General features: G+C 42.3%; 1 protein-coding gene across 3 annotated transcripts; it reads right to left on the reverse strand.

Moving 5' to 3' along the window:
• Window positions 1–15,656: 15,656 nt before the first annotated feature.
• Window positions 15,657–18,664, reverse strand: LOC123995683. 3 transcript variants are annotated; one of them, XM_046299344.1, is made up of 3 exons: window positions 18,529–18,664; window positions 16,736–17,483; window positions 15,657–16,512 (listed from the first exon to the last, which is right to left on the reverse strand). In XM_046299344.1, exons 2-3 carry the CDS (start codon window positions 17,364–17,366, stop codon window positions 16,403–16,405), a joined length of 741 nt encoding a protein of 246 aa, XP_046155300.1. In that variant the 5' UTR covers window positions 17,367–17,483; window positions 18,529–18,664; the 3' UTR covers window positions 15,657–16,402. The 3 variants fall into 3 exon arrangements, with proteins under 3 accessions (XP_046155300.1, XP_046155299.1, XP_046155301.1); XM_046299343.1 differs by having other exon boundaries at window positions 18,489–18,657; XM_046299345.1 differs by having other exon boundaries at window positions 15,657–16,516; window positions 18,489–18,657.
• Window positions 18,665–19,371: the final 707 nt, after the last annotated feature.

Consider the following 19,371-nt stretch of genomic DNA (forward strand, 5'->3'; position numbering starts at 1 on the left):
TGTATGGATTTTATGTATCATCCCAGAACTGGCCCAGTCTGTTTTTGACCGGCTATTATTTCGAGCCCTGAATCACTGTAGAAAGTGTTGTTAGGTTATCGTGTTGAATTGTGTCTTTTGTACTTGATTGATGTGCCTGTTTAAAGTGCGCATTTATGTGGTCTATTAATTTGCGCCTGTGTCATCTCGTTCTTGACCATAGGACTGCTTGGAAAAGATAAGTTCTCTAAGGAATTATCAAGGCCTCTTTACAGCCGTTTTGCCCATATCACATGGTATATTGCTATTTATTTGGACATAAATGTAATCCTTTTTGTCTGTGTTCTTGGACTAAAACGTTAGTTATTTTTAAATATATTAATCAGGCACTGCTCTTAGCCTATAATAAAACCTTAATTTCATCTTTATCGAACCAACTGCACACCTGCATGTGATGTTTGTTTCTCTGTTCCTTGTTTGTCTCTTTGTGCTGGAGTTCTTTTAATAACTTGATGGTATATCAATAGATTATTAACATTATATATACAATTTCCCTGACACCCAAAAGTACTTGATACATTTCCAAAGCTTAGCTGGACAGGAAAATGGTCCAATTCACACACTTATCAAGACAACAGCCTTGGTTCATCCCTACTGCCTCTGATTTAGTGGACTCACTAAACACATGCTTCGTTTGTAAATTATGTCGGTGTTGGAGTGTTCCCATGGCTATTTCTTAAATTTAAAAAACCAAGAAAATCGTACTGTCTGGTTTGCTTAATATAAGTCATGTCAGGTAAATTTTAGCAATGATGTTTACTTTTGACACTTAAGTATTGTCAGAAGGTGATTGTAACTGGTGCATGAAGTCAGGCGCAGGAAAGCAAAATAAGTGAGCAACATACTTTAATAAAAAAATAAAGGCACAAGGTAACAAATACTCTTGACCAATAACCAACGGTAAATATTACGCACGGGTGAACACAGCACCCGTCAAAAAAACAGCCATCAATAAACAGAACTGAACAAAGACATACTCACGCACAACAAAAGAGGGTTAAAATAGAGAGGGTTAAATAAATAAAAACCAGGGTTAAATACATGAACATGTAATTGGGTAATGAAAACCAGGTATGTAGAAAATAAAGACAAAACCAATGGAAAATGAAAGATGGATCAGTGATGGCTAGAATACCGGTGACGTCGACTGCCGCCCGAACAAGGAGAGAGACCAACCTCGGCGGAAGTCGTGACAAGTATATTTAAAACCAAATACTTTTAGACTTACTCATGTAGTATTTTACTGGGTGACTTTCACTTGAGTCATTTTCTATTGACATATCTTTACTTTTATACAGCATGACAATTGGGTACTTTTTCAACCACTGTTCATGTAATTTAGCACCCCAGACCCAACATTCACTTGGTAGGAGTGCTGAACTAGGATTTGTTTAGCATTTATGAGTATGAGGGGGTAACTGATTCCAGTTCAGCATTCTTAGCCTGAGACATTTAATAATTGCGTACAGAGGAGTACTGTGGTAGGATCAGCTTTGTATAGATCATACTGAATCAGTTGTCTCTGGAATAAGATTATATGGACAGGAGTGATCGTAGATCCTACTCAACACCAGTTGATGCTAATGTACAGATACAGGTATCCAGTGTGTTTCTTTTATCTCCTTCTCCCCTCACAGGTGACAATGATCACTCCCCAATCAGAAGACACCTGCTCCTTTTCCTTTACCCGATCCTCTCCCTTGGTTTCAAAACCGTGTCAGTTGTTTTCCAATGAGCTCAATCTCTGTCATGTAATCTCTCTGTAGAGCTTTCTTTTTTGGGTTTAGCAACTACATGTCACTTTATCTGTTACCCTGCGAGTATTGTTTTTTGTTATGGTGTTTGACTGTTTGTTTGATGGTGGGAAAAGGGGGTACCAAGAGGGCGTACACTACCTGTAGGAATACTTTGTCTAAGAACACTAGTTAGAACTGGGTGGACCACCCACTTTTTGGTTAGCTGTATTGAAGTAGGCTCGTCTAGCTTAGGGGTGTTTTTGGATATTTGTTTCTTTCATTGGGTCCAGCCTCTTTTCCTGCCCCCTTTACCAAATAAACCATGAGTGTTTGATTTAAATTGTCTGTGTAACGGCGTTCTTCGTTTGTAGAAAGAGAGTCGGACCGAAATGCAACGTGGTTGTTACTCATGTTCTTTAATGAAGAGAATGACGATACATGAAATAACTATAGAAATACAAAAACAACAAACGGAACGTGAAACCTAATGACAGCCTATCTGGTGAACACACACAGAGACAGGAACAATCACCCACGAAATAAAATGTGAAACCCAGGCTACCTAAATACGGTTCCCAATCAGAGACAACGAGAATCACCTGACTCTGATTGAGAACCGCCTCAGGCAGTCAAGCCTATGCAACACCCCTACTCAGCCGCAATCCCAATAACTACAAAACCCAATACGAAATACCACAAAATAAACCCATGTCACACCCTGGCCAGACCAAATATATAACGAAACACAAAACACTATGACCAAGGCGTGACAGTCTGGGGTTATTTTTCTCACGGTTACTTTTTCACTGTTATAAATTTGCATGAGTTATGTTACGGGTCTCATTGCCATCCCCCCTAGACTGTAGAGGCAAAGGGATTCATAACACCTAACATTTTATAATCTAATTTCCCTTGCTGTCTAATGTCCTTCTGGAACCCACCTCAACATGTGTTATGTCAAGGCCACATAAGCAAGTCGGCATGCTCTTGCTAGGATTTTAACTCAACCTCTCCTTCACCACCATAACTACTACTATTTCTAAACTATCATAACATGTGGGTTTATTCACAGGGACCAAGATTAGGACCACCTGTGAATGGTCTACAAAGCATGCCCCCAGGAAAAAGTAGCCTTTTGCAGAGGAAGATTGTATTGTTACTCCACAACATACTGTTATCACAACTCTATTAAACGGACATTCTCGACAAGGTGTCACTTCATTAGCGCTAGTTGATGGGAACTAGCCCCTATCCATATGCGGCCAGTCATGTATAGCCGTAACGGAAATGTGTGACCTAATTTGACATTTTCTGCTATTCCATCTATGGAAAGCTCTCAAATACATGTAATCGATTATTCTCTACGCCGCACACAAGCCACAAAATAGTTAGAAGGTAAGGCGTTGTTCTACATAGAACATTTGGATATTCCTTACCCATTCTAGAACTAAAGCCTTGCACGAAGTAAATCACCTCACACTAGAAATCGACAATGGATTGACAAAGGTCTACTGAGAATGCATACTCAGACTTCAAGAGGCAGTTGAGAATTCTACCATTACCAGAGATTTCTGGATAGCCTGGCAATCTAACAGATTTCTACCTCTGGGGTTTGTACACATGTCAAAAATCCCAAAATCCGTGAGACAGGCATGGATACTCACCACTATACTAACAAAGAGCAGGTGGTTACATTTTCTCCTATTATAGTAAATAAAACAGGGTCTGATAGGGCTCTTCTCTCAGCCGGCATTCCATATTGTTACCTAATTGGTGGATATTGTGCTGACAAGTTTTATGCACAGAATGGTGGGTCGGCCGTGTGAAAAAATCAGGAGGGTTGTGTGCTAACCCTAACCATTACCCTTCTCCCAAGATGGAATGGTTTGAGCTAGAAACTATTATGACCCATCTTTGGAAAGCTGAAAACTCTCACAAACATGTACATGTAATATGTTTTGCTCTACAAGCTACACAATAGTAGTTAGAAAACAATCTTGAATTCCAAGCATATTTTCTGCTATGTGGACTTTTTTTACCACTGAAACACCAATATCTTACAAGACTGAAATTACTCCACAGACTGGACATCTTATCAGAAAGCATTAGCTTAAATTCCAAGCGTATTTCCTGCTATGTGGACTTAGCGACAATTCTACCACTGAAACACCAATATCTTGCAAGACTGAAATTACCCCAGACTAGAAATCGCATCAGAAAGCATTAGCTTAAATTCCAAGCGTATTTCCTGCTATGTGGACTTAGCGACAATTCTACCACTGAAACACCAATATCTTGCAAGACTGAAATTACCCATGTTAGAGTTGCGTAAATTCGAATCTGGTATCAGGATAAATATGACAATGAGTCACCGATAGTTAATTAAAAAAAATACATAGTATACAAAGTGTAGCCGGTGCTATACTGCACCGCTGTAACTCTGCGTTGTGTGTGGTTGATAGAGACTATAAACGTGGACTTTGGAGATCAGGTAGTTTTAATCAAGCAGAACTGACTCTCGGCATCTTGCATCTGCATCCAAAAGGAAATAAAACATTTGTAGAGCACATCTGTTCTGAGAATCGTCACCTCTTTCTAAAACAGATGCACAATAGGAGGGACTGGGATCATTCGAGGAGCTAGCCATCGTTCACACATACAATAGCCTGCTAATACCTTAGCTAGCTATTAACCACATGTTGAATTCAGAATGTTGATATCATCCTAAAAAGTACAAGTGCATCTTAACAATACCATCCACTTATGAGTAACCTCTAAATATACATCATTATTCATGAACAAACACTGTGTGTATGACTTTGTACTTAAAAGAATCAAACTTTTCTGAAGACAGAAAAAGCGTGCCTACCTCTCTCAGTGCATCAAAATGATTTGAGCACGAGCACGCCAGGAAAAACGTAAGTACACACTCCCCTTCTCCCAGGATGCAGGCATGCATAACAAATCAACACAACATATTGATATATGAACCTGGTGAAATTCACATAGTACTTTAACAACTGTTACATAAGCAATAAATGGCAAATGCAACTTTCGTATATACGGGCTCAATGTAATACCAGGCAGGGCAGAATAGGGAACTGACATGATGTTCTTATACTGTAATAGACATTGTTCCAACCTGTTTGTTGGCCTATCACAGTAGAGGCTGAGCGTGGTTTAGACTTGCTCAGGCGGTCCCTGCCTCTTGGCGCTTCTTGGAGTCCTCCCTCCGTCGATGTATAGATTCTTACTGTTCTGGTATCACCCCCTAGTTATAACAGTTGCTCAGTTCCTGCTATTGTGTTGTTCAGTATTTTTCCATCTCAGTTAAACCTCGTGATGACCACCCCTTCCTATGCGTGCTTAACCACAACTTTGTAAGTAAGATACAGCAAGTCTCACCATGTGCTCAATATTGTTACATACAAACACAAGGACAAAGCATCTGCTGGGCTGTTATATACAGTTTTGCAACATGCAGGTCACACCATGTTACTCAGTTCTTGTCACACACACAAACAGGCAAGTAGATGTAGAAAGCAGTTGTTTAATCTCATGATGATGCTCAAGTGCACAAATGCAGATACTTCACACAGCCAACATCGGATAACATTTAATCATATATATATGGTAATGGCTATAATGTAAAATACAGAAAGCATTAGCAGAAAATACGCTAGGAATTCAAGCTGTCGACTTAGCGATATCGTACACTCTAGATATGCCTTCAAAAGCAGTTGTTCCTCCCCAATCTCCCACGTGACAGGCGGGGATTCTCAACCACTATGTCAACGAGGAGCAGTTGGGTACATTTTACCCTATTATGGTAAAAACAATTGGTGGATGTAGTACTGACAAGTTATTATCCACAGAACGGTGGCTCAGACATGTGAAAAAATTAGGAGTGTTTGTGGCCACCGACTCTTGGGCACTGGTGGGTTTCAGCTCCAATATTAAATCAAATTTCCAAAAAGCTCAGGAACAAATGTGGATTTTGAGAATTTCAGGGTAATATTGACAAACAGGAGGAACAAGACTGGATGATATCCTTGTACATTGCAGCATGATCAAAAATAATAATCTTCAAGATATTGTCATGATGTTGGCCTGGGGTGGTAGGTTTATAACCATCATAAATACCTCTTCCCCCCTTTTTCCTCTCTCTACCCTACTGATGTTACATTTGCAAAACCCTTGGTTAACATAGAGATTCTGGGAACATCAGAAGGTGGGGGGAAATTAACTATATTCTGGTAATCTGACCAATGGAACATTTGCGGTGGTACTTAATGAATATGATGTCAATTCGGTAGTCATCTGAGACATTCTCATCAATGATAAGATGACAAACTCTACAGTGGAAAGTCTAAACATCAGAGTAATCGGATTCACATGGAATTGTTCAATTTAAATGTTTGAATATGAAATTATTTATGATGGGATAAAATGTGAGATTTGGGTTTTTGGGAGATTTGCTCAATCAGTGGACCGCCCCTGTGAAGGGACATGGGCTATAAAACTTTTCAAACACGCCTCCTCTCCCTTCCTATATAAGCCCTTGACGACAATGTAACCTCCTGCTCCGAAGATGTGAGGACGACGGTCCAATGTCAGAATGGTTCTGTTACGGTTTTCTTCCTGAGAAGGAGAGGAGGACCAAAATGCAGCGTGGTTATGGTTGAACATCTTTAATAAAGATGATAACGTGAACAATATACATATACAAACCGTGGAAAAAGTACCCCCCCTCCCCCCCAAAGGTGCGGACTCCCGGCCGCACACCTAAACCCATAGGGGAGGGTCTGGGTGGGCGTCTGTCCATGGTGGCGGCTCTGGCGCTGGACGTGGATCCCACTCCACCATAGTCTTTGTCCACCTCTATAGCATCCTTTGAGTGGCGACCCTCGCCGTCAACCTTGGTCCAGAAACCCTAACAAAGGGCCCCACTGGACTGAGGGGCAGCTCTGGACTGAGGGGCAGCTCGGGACTGAGGGGCAGCTCGGGACTGAGGGGCAGCTCGGGACTGAGGGGCAGCTCGGGACTGAGGGGCAGCTCGGGACTGAGGGGCAGCTCAAGACAGAGAGTTAGCCCAGGCAGGTTGACGGCTCTGGCGGATCCTGGCTGACTGGCGGCTCTGGACAGACGGGAGACTCTGGCGGCTCTGGACAGACGAGACTCTGGCGGCTCTGGACAGACGAGACTCTGGCGGCTCTGGACAGACGGGAGACTCTGGCGGCTCTGGACAGACGGGAGACTCTGGCGGCTCTGGACAGACGGGAGACTCTGGCGGCTCTGGACAGACGGGAGACTCTGGCGGCTCTGGACAGACGGGAGACTGGCGGCTCTGGACAGACGAAGCGCACTGCAGACCTGGTACGTGGTTCTGGCACTGGTGGTACTGGGCTGAGGACACGCACAGGAAGCCTGGTGCGGGGAGCTGCTACCGGAGGGCTGGTGTGTGGAGGTGGCACTGGATGAACCAGACCGTGAAGGCGTACTGGAGATCTTGAGAGCAGGGCTTGCACCAACCGCCCTGGCTGGATCTTCACCCTGGCAGATGTGGGTAGCTGGGATGTAGCGTACGGGCTAAGCATGCGTACTGGGGACACAGTGCGTTCCACTGCATAACACGGTGTCTGACCAGTACCAGTACCACACCCACCGCGGTTAGCACTGCTAGTAGTGCTGAGCTGGCACAGGACGTGCAAGGCTAGGGAGGTGCACAGGAGGCCTGGTGCGTGAGGCTGGCACAATCTTCACCAGACGACTAGCACGCACCTCAGGACGAGTATGGAGAGCTGACCTAGGTGGCTCTGGTTCTGGTTTCCTCCTTGGCTCCCTACGATAAACATGGGGAGTTGGCTCAGGTCTGACTCCTGACTCTGTCACACTCTCCCTGTGCCTCCCCCCCAAGACATTTTTGGGGCTGACTCTCAGGCTTCCATCCGCGCCGCCGTGCTGCCTTCTCAAACCGCCGCCTCTCCGCTTTGGCTGCCTCCAGCTCTGCCTTTGGGCGGCTCCTGCTGCCGCTGCCTGTCACCACGCCGCTTGGTCCTGCTTGGAGGGTGATTCTGTTACGGTTTTCCTGGGAAGGAGAGGAGGACCAAAATGCAGCGTGGTTATGGTTGAACATCTTTAATAAAGATGATAACATGAACAATATACATATAAAAATGTGGAAAACCCGAAACAGTCCTAACTGGTGCAAAACACAGACAGGAAACATCACCCACGAAATACCCAAAGAATATGGCTGCCTAAATATGGTTCCCAATCAGAGACAATGATAAACACCTGCCTCTGATTGAGAACCACTCTAGGCAACCATATACTTACCTAGAATACTACACTGAACACAACCCCATCAATCTACAAAACCCCCAGGACAAGACAAACACATAATCACCCATGTCACACCCTGGCCTAACCAAAATCATAAATAAAAAACACAATACTAAGGCCAGGGCGTGACAGGTTCAGATAATAACTACAGAACGAAGCCAACATCAGCGTGAGCTTTGGTTGCAAATGGTATGAACTTTGAACTCTTATTCACTACAGAAGTGATACCTCCTAGCCGTTGAGTTAGCAACATCCTCTGCAAACAAGGGTTAGGAAGGAATAGACAGAGTATCCCATCTACCACGCAACGACGTTACTACAACGTATTCAATTTACCAGCAGAGACATTCTTCAAAGGACACAGGACTCTGTTGGGCAACACGGCCTTCCATCTACCACCAATCTACCGAAGCGCAGCTCAGAGTAAATATATATTGCATTTTCCTTTTCCGAAGGGGGGGGGGGGGTAATTTAGAATGCAGAAGATACTGTATTTACGATAGCACAGCTTCGCCCTTTGTTCCTCCATCTTCCCGGTCTTTCACTCAAACCCAGCCCCTTTTTCTTTTGTGTAACAAGCTGTCATATCTGTTCCGCCCACTAGCGACGTTTTCCTTTATGACGTAATGTGTGTGATTAGTTAAGTATTTAGTAAATAAATAATTCAACCCAATTTTGCATTGCTGATTCAAATTGTTAACCAGGGTTCGTGCAGATAACCAAGAATTTACAACTTTCAGATGAGACTGAATTAAGATGACGATTAATATTGACTGCTATTGATGTAAAATATTACTAGGTCTTTAGGAGTTTATTTGGAAGATAACAGCTCTATAAATATTATTTTGTGGTGCCTGACTCTCTAGTTAATTACATTTACGTGATTACCTCAATCAGGTAATATTAATTACGGAGAATTTTTTTAAATAAAATAGCATGTCATATCACTTAATCCGGCATAGCCAAAGACGAGACAATATGCATATCACCTATACAGGCTAATTGACAGAATTAGTTTGGGTGTTCCGATATGTGTGGTGGAATTATTGTAATCAAAAGAGAGACTTTTAGATTTCTTCAAAACAAATCCAACTCTATTATTTCATTACTGCAGTAATCGAGCTGGTCAGAACCATCGCTGAAGGTGATCGCTGAGAACTCAACGAGCTTGGTAGGAGCCACAACATTTTATAACGAAGTCCATCCTCCTTCAGGCTACATAACACACAACAGATGTATGGAATGGGTCACAAGGTTAAGATTAGCATAAAATGTACTTATAATTCGTAACAACAGTTTTCATCGTGTAGAGACAAGTGTCCCCCAACTCCAAACTGGAGCCATGTCCCCTGATACCGTATAGAACAAAACTCATGCTCTGGAATGCGGTATCCCCAAAGACATCGTAAATCTCCTGTCAGTGTTATCTCCCAGAGTCCCACTTTCAGTTCACACAGACACAATTGACAGTTATAAGAACCCTCTATTCTGTTGCATAAAACAACCATTTGACGCAATAAAAGTATTATAACAATATTGTAATTTCCACCAATAATGATGAATGCAATTAGATTATGTTAACGTGATATATGCATTTAAGTGCAGTCTCTCCCAAAAACAATATATTGGTGAAACAAAAACTCAAATTTAGATTAAAACATATCACATCAATAAAGGTAATAGAAATACTGTATTGTATACCCATTTCATGGCCCATGTAGTAGAAAATGGCTCCATCTGGTGTCCAATATTGGACAGAAATCACAATTGTGATTTTCCTGAACTAATCAGTTACATCAGACCGTAAAAGTCAAATATTAATATACCTTGTTGGACAAATAAGAAGTATAATTAGATGGTAAGGGAACATCTGAGAGGGAAGGGTGATTTTAATAGTCTTTGATTAATAGAAAATGGGAATAAAGATACATTTACTTACTGGTGGTGTAATGAGGGGCCGTAGTATATTTTATATATTGTGGGATATGAATTAAATAACAAGGATAAGACCACAAGAGGAGTTGAAAATGCTCGGCAAGCGGAGTGCCCCCCCTTCCCCTCCCCGGTCTCTGTACAGCACGAAGGCTCCAGATCGGCCTTGTAGATTTATACCCTAAACTAACGTGGCCAGATGCCTGGGTATTGTGCATCCTGTGGCCCAGACACAGTCAGCTTCAGCATCATTCAACAACTCTTAACAAGACCTTCACACCAACAGTACACAAGAAGAAGCCTTCACACCATGCGGCACAACGGGTACTACTACAAGGGACGGAATCATCACCTCAACACAACTCTACCCTACAGAGGTGGAGTACTGGAGTGGTTAGAGGAATCTCAATGGACCAAACACTTCAAAGAGAACCCAAACATGAAGACCCACCCAGGTATGTATGATTTTAGAGCACCACTCACTAAACGGAGGACAAGACACCCAGCTTCGAGGACATAGTGGGGCCGTGGAACACCACAGAGGCTGCCCTTAGGTCTGTTGGAACCCAAAAGAGGGGAACAACTGCTGCCAACACTCCTGGGGTCTGTCGCTACCTCACAATGTGGGTCGGAACCAAAAGAAAACAGCAGGTGAACATTGCGCTCACCCTTTTATATACCAGTCAATGGGAAAACGGAGGTCAAGGCGCCTAAACAAAAAGACATGGTGAGACCGAAAAAAAACTCAGGCTGAGAGGTGTTAGAGTTGCGTCAATTCGAATCTGGTATCAGGATAAATATGACATTGAGTCACCGATTGTATACTATGTATTTTTTATTAGCTAAGCAATAAGTGGTAAATGCAATTTTCGTATATACGGGCTCTCTGTCCCACCTCGCAGGGCAAACAGAGAACTGACTTGTTCCTGACAAAAATATTATAATATACCCTGATGATAGTAGTAGTTCCTGCTTCCGAGCCGGCCTGTCAGAGTAGAGACTGGGCATGGTTTAGACTCACCCAGCCTATCGTTGATTGTTGTTGTACGAGCTGGTATCAGCCCCCGGGCGCTCCAGTTGATAGATGTAACTTGCTGTGTCGAGTATCTATGCGCTCATGCTCGATACCGTTATCTCACACCTGGCTCCTGTTATCGAACAAAAGACTGTTTGTTCTCGCAACACTACATTCTGAATGTGCCCCCCCCAACTCATTGCACAGGTCCTGTCTTCGTGTTATTCTGTATTTTTCCATCATGAGAAAAGCCCATGGCCCTGAAAATGTTAACAATGTGTCAAGTCAGCTATGTTGCAAAACACATACATACATCCACACAAGCCAACAGCAGATAATATTCAATCACATATATGGTAACGGGCTATAGTGCATAATACAGAATCCTCATAATCCCCCTTTTTACACCCCCAAGTCCTCTCCACACCCGTAGAACTACCAAACAACAATCCAGAGAGACCCCACTACATGGGACCTCCACCCTCTTCCACCCTAGTATCAAGACATCTAAACTCATCACAGCGAGACACCACCTGGAAGAAACCAGTGAACACCTCTCCAGAGGCCCTCTACCACCTGGCTACCAGACCAAGGCAACTGATAGCCCTCTTTACCCCATCTAGAGCATCACATCCTCGATGAACTAACCATCACCACCACGTAATGGCTCAGAAGGAACCATGATATCCCGGATAGACACTAGAGGAACGAAACAGAACACACCCACCACATCCTCTCTGACAACACCAACTGGACAGAGGCCTGGTACCTTGGCAGCAGATGGGCAGAAGAACTCCTCCAAACTCCCTCACTTACCTTCAAGGGCTACTACTAGAGGATGCAAGAGAACCCACAAGACCAACAGGGCCTCTACACCATCTCCAGATCCTATCAGAACCAAACCCTATGACAGAGAGGACCTAAACACTCCTCCAACCTTCGGTCCCTTGCCCCCCCCCCCCCCCCCCCCCAATGGGCCATCTGTGCGCTGAGCCTCCCTAGCAAATCAGGCCCATCCAAATCCTAACACCAAAGGGTGAAAACCACGGTAAACCGGTAATCATCTAAATATGCCTGGACACTTGGCTAATCAGCAGGAGAAGATGGTTCCACCCTTATCCTAACCCTAACCTCACCCTTACCCCAACCCCCCACACCCACTCTATCCCCGAACTGGACTTAAAATGGAAGAAAGACCAAGGATGAAGACACCTAAACAAAAACACCCCAAAAATGCGGAGTGCAACCCCCCCGGTCCAGGCATTAGCTTGAAGGCACCAGATCAACCTTGTGGATACCTTATAAACAAAAACCTAACCCTAACGGACGTTATTATTTGTTCCCCAGAGCATTTTGCTCTTCTAGTTAGAGCCTAATGTTGGCAGTGTTGGCACTTTGTTCATTGTTGTTTAGCTAGCTAACATTAGCTGGCTGGCTCGTTCGCTAATGTTACGTGACGTGTGTACAATACCCGTTGAATGCACACATCTGCAAAAAAGCGTAATGAAATTGTTGCCAACAGAGCTGGTTAGGCTGTTTTCATGTTATCCAGAGGTTAACAAATCATCAGACAGAGCGTCAAGTGTGCGCTCCGAGAGCGAAACGAGATGGGTGGGGCTAAAGCTTAACGATGCTGAATGGGTGGAGACAAAGATTTTCTCAAAAGTGACTTTACAAGTTGATCAAATTTCGAAGCAGAATTACTTTCCCATTGTTCCTCAAATGCAGTGTATGATATACCATGTTGTAGCTCTAGGTATCTACTTTTATCCAATGTAAAAAACACCATTTCACATTTTGCTACATAAGACCGAATCCAGATGGTGCATCACAATTAATGCATGTAATGCTTTTATTATAAAAGTGCATTTTTATGGTGAAAATGATCTCCCCCAAACTTGAATCTCATGCCCTGCTTATGTATGGCAGTTAGGCTCTATACCCCTTTTAAAGTGGATTAATGTTCTTAACCTCTTGCTCCTACCTGACACGTAGGCGTCCCATCTAGACATCTGGAAATGCAAATGCGCTACGCTAAATGCTAATAGTACTAGTTAAAACTCAAACGTTCATTAAAATACACATGCAGGGTATTGAATTAAAGCTACACTCGTGAATCCAGGCAACAAGTCAGATTTTTTAAATGCTTTTTGGCGAAAGCATGAGAAGCTATTATCTGATAGCATGTAGCACCCCAAAAGACCCGCAGGGGACGTAAACAAAATAATTAGCATAGTCATCGCTACACAAACCGCACAAATAAAATATAAAACATTCATTACCTTTGACCATCTTCTATGTTGGCACTCCTAGATGTCCCATAATCACTATTGGGTCTTTTTTTCGATTAAATCGGTCCATATATAGCCTAGATATCGATCTATGAAGACTGTGTGATAAACAAAAAAAAATAGCGTCTTATAACGTAACGTCATTTTTTAAAATAAAAAAAGTCGACTAACTTTCACAAAACACTTCGAAATACTTTTGTAATGCAACTTTAGGTATTAGTAAACGTTAATAAGCGATCAAATTGATCACGAGGCGAAGTATATTCTTTAGCTGTCCGTCTGGAAATAATGTCCGGGTAAATCTCAACCAAAATATCCGGTCAGAGACCGGAAGAAATGCGCTGCCTTGCGTCTGTTTGACCAAGAAACAAATAGTAGGCAAATGACAAGACTCTAGACAACGTGTGGAAGCTGTAGGTATTGCAACCTCAGCCCCATTAAATGTGGTTCACCTTTATCAATGGGTTCAAGTCGCGCATGGATATATTTTTCCATTTTCAGTGATCAGATTTTCCTGCAGTTTTCGATGAAACGCACGTTCTGTTATAGTCACAGCCGTGATTGAACCAGTTTTATAAACGTCTGAGTGTTTTCTATCCGCATATACTATATTCCTGGCCTGAGTAGCAGGGCGCTGAAATGTTGCGCAATTTTTAACAGAATGTTCGAAAAAGTAGGGGGTAGGAGTAACAGGTTAATAACCTCTAATGACTCCCCATCCCGCATGAGGGAGCCTAATCATCGACTGACACTAATTAGCGTAACGCAGCAGACATAAATATTCCTAGAAAATATTCCTATTCATGAAAATCACAAGTGAAATATATTGAGACACAGTTTAGCCTTTTGTTAATAATCTTAATCTCAGATTGTCAAAATATGCTTTACAGCCAAAGCTAGACAAGCATTTGTGTAAGTTTATCGATAGCCAAGCATAGCATTTTGTCCAACTAGCAGCAGGTAACTTAGTCACGGAAATCAGAAAAGCAATCAAATTCAATTGTTTACCTTTGATCAGTTTCGGATGTTTTCACTCACGAGACTCCCAGTTAGATAGCCAATGTTCCTTTTTTCTAAAAACATTATTTTTGTAGGCGAAATAGCTCTGTTTGTTCTTCACGTTTGGCCCGGAAATTGCAGTCATGAAAACGCTGAAAAATATTCCAAATTGGCTCCATAATATCGACAGAAACATGCCAAACGTTGTCTAAAATCAATCCTCAAGGTGTTTTTCAAATATCTATTCAATTATATATCCATCGGGACAATTGGTTTTTCAGTAGGACCGATTGGAATAATGGCTACCTCTGTATTTTACGCGAGAATCACTCTTAGAGCATCAGGTGACCACTTACGCAGTGTAGCCACTTACGGGTATTCTTCAACATAAATCTGTAAAACTACATCACAATGCTGTAGACACCTTGGGGAATACGGAGAAAAACTAATCTGGTTGATAGCCCATTCACTGCTCAATAGGGACGCATTGGAACGCAGCACTTTCAAAACATGAGGCACTTCCGGATTGGATTTTTCTCAGGCAATATCAGTTCTGTTATACTCACATTCAATATTTTTACAGTTTTGGAAACTTTAGTGTTTTCTATCCTAATCTGTCAATTATCTGCATATTCTAGCATCTTGTCCTGACAAAATATCCTGTTTACTACGGGAACGTTATTTTTCCAAAAATGAAAATACTGGCCCCTAGTCACAAAAAGGTTTTAATTTTAAGAAGATATTTGGCCTCTTTTAGTAACACTTTTTTGGTTACTACATTATTCCATATATGTTATTTCAATGTCTTCACTAATGTTCTACAATGTAGAAAAAATAAAGAAAAATGCTTGAAATGAGTAAGTGTGTCCAAACTTTTGACTGGTGCTGTATACAAAATAATATATGTGTGAAATCTGATTAGAGAAGCGGACTAATAGCTGTAAGAGCAATCCATTTTCTGAACAGGGTGTTGTGCCTAATAAACTGTTCGGTGAGTGTCTATTGTAGTAGTGAAGTAAACCTGCTCACCTTTTAAACTAGTAAAATACTTGACAAAACGGAGCTGTAAATGAGACAAAGAATCAGAAACCGATTAATCACTTAGTAAATGTATTGTTTTCTCATGTACTTTCACAACTCTGTGAAAGAACATTCTGTGAAAGTTATTTTTCTAAGAACCAAAGGAGAACCTTTAGGGAACGTTACAGGAACGTTCTGTGCTAGCTGGGAATGACCTTTATATCAAATCAAATTTGGAGTCACGCAATGACATGTGTGGTCCTCCCACTACGACTCGGGAAAGCATTATCAGGCTGCAGTTTATTAGGCTACAGATGAAATAAATGATGATGAACTGCACAGGATGGTGAAAGTGCAAAGTGATGAGCTTGATACTCCTTTGCAATAAATATTGAGGGTCTTATGCTGGTGACACGATGATTGATGCTTGGCTGCTGTTTGAAAAATACAAATAATCTCACTCTTTTGTCCATAGTAATTCCATCATCTAGGCTATGCGCGTACTGTATTATGCGAGCTGTTGGCTAATGTGAACGTGCCAATACCAGAGTGGACACACTCACTACATAAGTCCATTTTCTTGGTAACAAAGCCATCAGTAGAGTTGAAAATGCAATGGAAACCCATTTAACTTGGCCGGGGTAGGCCGTCATTGTAAATAAGAATTTGTTCTTAACTGACTTGCCTAGTTAAATAACATAAAAAATTCAAACCAAGCCAAAATAGTGCTCAGGCGTAAACACAATGACCCTGTTGGTGGTGATAAAGGGGTGCTCTGTGGCATGTGGGGCTTTTGAGTCACACCCTTAGCTTTATTCAAGTCCATAATAAGAATCCTTTTGGCGGCAGTCTCTCATGACAGACACACAGTGCAGCTGGCCAGCACACACACAAAATGTAGTTCTGGGCTCTAAGCTTAGTTTGGCAGTGGTCCATTCTTCAATACTGGTGGGTACTGCAGGAGCTCGTGAGGCTCTGCTAGGCCCAACAGATTATCAGTTGGCAGAGAGAGTCAAAGTAAAATATCAAATGGTTGACTGTGTGCTGTCATTGGTGATGGTGCTGTCTGTCCTCTCCTTCCTCATCGCTCTGAGAGGACACAGAGTAGCCACACCCCTACTCCTCCTCCAGCGACCTGTCTTCACAAACAGACAAACAGAACCGCTAGCAACACCAAGTCACACACTCGCAAATTAAACAATAAATTGCTTTATTGAAGCCTCTGTAGAACTCAAAGGGACACATTAATTTTCAAATCAATTCAAATATATTTAATAGGCCTTGACACAAACTTTCCACAAACAACATCAATTTCAATCACCAGGTAGCCTACAGAATAGTAATAACAAAACACTCACCTGTCCTTAGAGATCCTGATAGAGCAGAGGAGGTATTAGTATGAAGGCTTGGGATGACTGACAGTCCATCCACCTCCGATGATCCCTCCCCTTTCTCCATGTGATTGGTCTCGCTACCCTGCCCCTGCCAATCACTAAGAGCCGTTTGAAAGCTCCTTGCCAGACAAGCGGTGATGTCCTTAGCTCTCTCAGCACTGGTGCACCAGAATATCTTGCACTGTAACTGCAGTTGCTGGCCTTGCAGCTTACAGATGTACAGGAACACATTGGGGTGCTTGGTGTCGGCCGCGCAGAACGCAATGTCTCTCAGATAGGTCTTAGCGAGCTGTCTCCCCGTGGCAATCTCCTTCACCTCTATGTAACGCCGCCGCAACACTAGAGCGTGCTCCTTGCACAGTTTCTCAGGGGCCCCCGGGGCCCACTGCTGGAGCAGCAGGCCTATGGCCCCCTGGGCCTGCTCCAGATCCAGGGAGTAGATTTTCTCAGTGCCCAGGTAGAGCACCTTGTAGAGGGGATCCCCGTGGGCGAGGGTAGCGGTGCTGTTGGGCCGGAGGTGGAACCGGCGGCGGAACACAGCGGGAGACTTCCTCAGAGTCTGGATGAGCTGGAAGGAGGGGTTACTCTGAGACATGGCTAGAGGTCAAAGGTCAGTACCAGGGTGCGTTCAGACTTCAGAACCTTTGGTTGTTGTTGTTCTCCCAGAAGCCTCTGTTATTAAACCCGGTAGAAAGTTATTCACTCATTGCACCTGGGGGTAAAGAACTTAAGTTAGAAAAAATATGAATTACTTGAGGGAAAAAGTTGTAGTTACGAGTTGCTTAAAGGGTCGGATTCCCGGATACAGATCAAGGTAAATCCTGGACCAAAAAGCAATTTCAATGGAGAGCGGTTTTAGGCTTTTACTGAACATAATCTGTGTCCAGGAATCTGGCCCAAAATGTTATTTTATTGTTTTAGCGGAATGAAGATACTATATCTTCAGTACATCATGTACTTCCTCCCTTTCTTTTCTTAACTTACATTAATGATGGCATTCAATGTAAGTTCCTCAGTTCAAACTGACAACTATGGTGCTACACCTCAACACTTTGGGAGGCTTTGCCTGGATGTTGTACATTTGATTATCTCAAACAAACATGAATGTACAGTATATTCATACAGTTGCACTATTTCAGCCATCTTTTAGGTCTATGTATTTACATCAGCAAAACTATGTGGAAATAATTAAAGAATACGATCAATCTTGGAAGTACTGCAATACAATTATCAACTTCTAGGGTTTTAAAAAGAAAACAATAACACTGCAAGAGGCAAGTAAAAATTGCATTTTTAAATATATTGTCTTTATAACTGTATATATGGCTATTTGCCTTAACTTCATGCATTTTGTATAATTTATTATCATTTTTCCAAAACAGTAGAGTAGTGGCTATACAGTCTCATTTCACTAGCTCATTCTCTGCTCCTATGAGGTTTCTCTGCATGGTTCAAATTCGAAACCAGCCCCCATGCTGCCGCCGTCACAAAATCCTTATCTGGACTTTCTGGTGGTGTCCAGCGAGAGTGTTTAAGTGTGATTGTAGAAGCCCAAAATGAGCAAAACAAGATCCATATGCCTTATGTATATTGGCTAAAGCCATATTGAAGTAAGAGGTAGAAATGTTAAACAAACGACTCAAAATGTTTCACAAATTTATACAGATCTATTGGTTTATTTAAGCATTTCCCTTTGTGTCGCACTCCTGTCACTTACCCTACAATGGTTAAAAAAGTAAAAATAAAAAGTAGCCTACTTTCAATGTATCCGAAAGAATGTCATGAAGTCCAATAACTTTGCAATAATTCTTCACAGTAAAATATCTATTCTTGTCTGCATGTTTTTGTTGCGAAAGGGCTGCATCAGTGCACTGTGAAGTCTGCTACAGCAGTAGATAAGTTATGTGAAGGGGCCACTTGATCACGTGAGAGAGAAGGGGAGAAGGGGGCGGGAGGTAAGACGACCTGACCTCTATGTAGTGCAAAAAAAAGTATAAAAGTATTTACTTTTATATAGGGAATAATACACACTGACCCTTGCTGGTATCAGTTTAATAATTGACCTATAGTATCTGTATGCATGTAATTACTGTTTTCCCCAAATCAGCAAAGGCTATAATAATGTTTATAATGGCTTTCTAAAATAGGTTCCCACTAAATAGGTTGCCAGTAAATGCACTACAGTCATTCGGAAAGTGTTCAGACAACTTGACCTTTTCCACATTTTGTTATGTTACAGCCCTATTCTTACATGGATTAAATTGTTTATTTCCCCCTCATCAATCTACACACAATATCCCATAACAAAGCAAAAACCGGTTTTAAATGTTTTTTTTGCAAGTAAAACATAATAAAAAACTGAAATATCACATTCACTCAGTACTTTGTAGAATGACCTTTGGCAGCGATTACAGCCAAGTCTTTTGGGGCATAATGCTTCAAGCTTGGCACACCTGTATTTGGGGAGTTTCTCCCATTCTTCTCTGCAGATGCTCTCAAGCTATATCAGCTTGGATGGGGAGAGTTGCTGCACAGCTATTTTCAGATCTCTCCAGAGATGTTTGATCGGTTTAAGTTCGGGCTCTGGCTGGGCCACTCAA

This window comes from Oncorhynchus gorbuscha, linkage group LG14 (genome assembly GCF_021184085.1).
Source record: "Oncorhynchus gorbuscha isolate QuinsamMale2020 ecotype Even-year linkage group LG14, OgorEven_v1.0, whole genome shotgun sequence".
NCBI classification, from domain to species: Eukaryota; Metazoa; Chordata; class Actinopteri; order Salmoniformes; family Salmonidae; genus Oncorhynchus; species Oncorhynchus gorbuscha.

Bases quoted from the DNA above. Each gene is read 5' to 3' on its own strand.
- LOC123995683 (XM_046299344.1), bottom strand. From the start codon at position 17,366: ATGTCTCAGAGTAACCCCTCCTTCCAGCTCATCCAGACTCTGAGGAAG. The intron at 16,513-16,735 runs GTGAGTGTTTTG...TTGTGAAGACAG, and splicing joins ATCAGGATCTCTAAGGACAG to GTCGCTGGAGGAGGAGTAGG.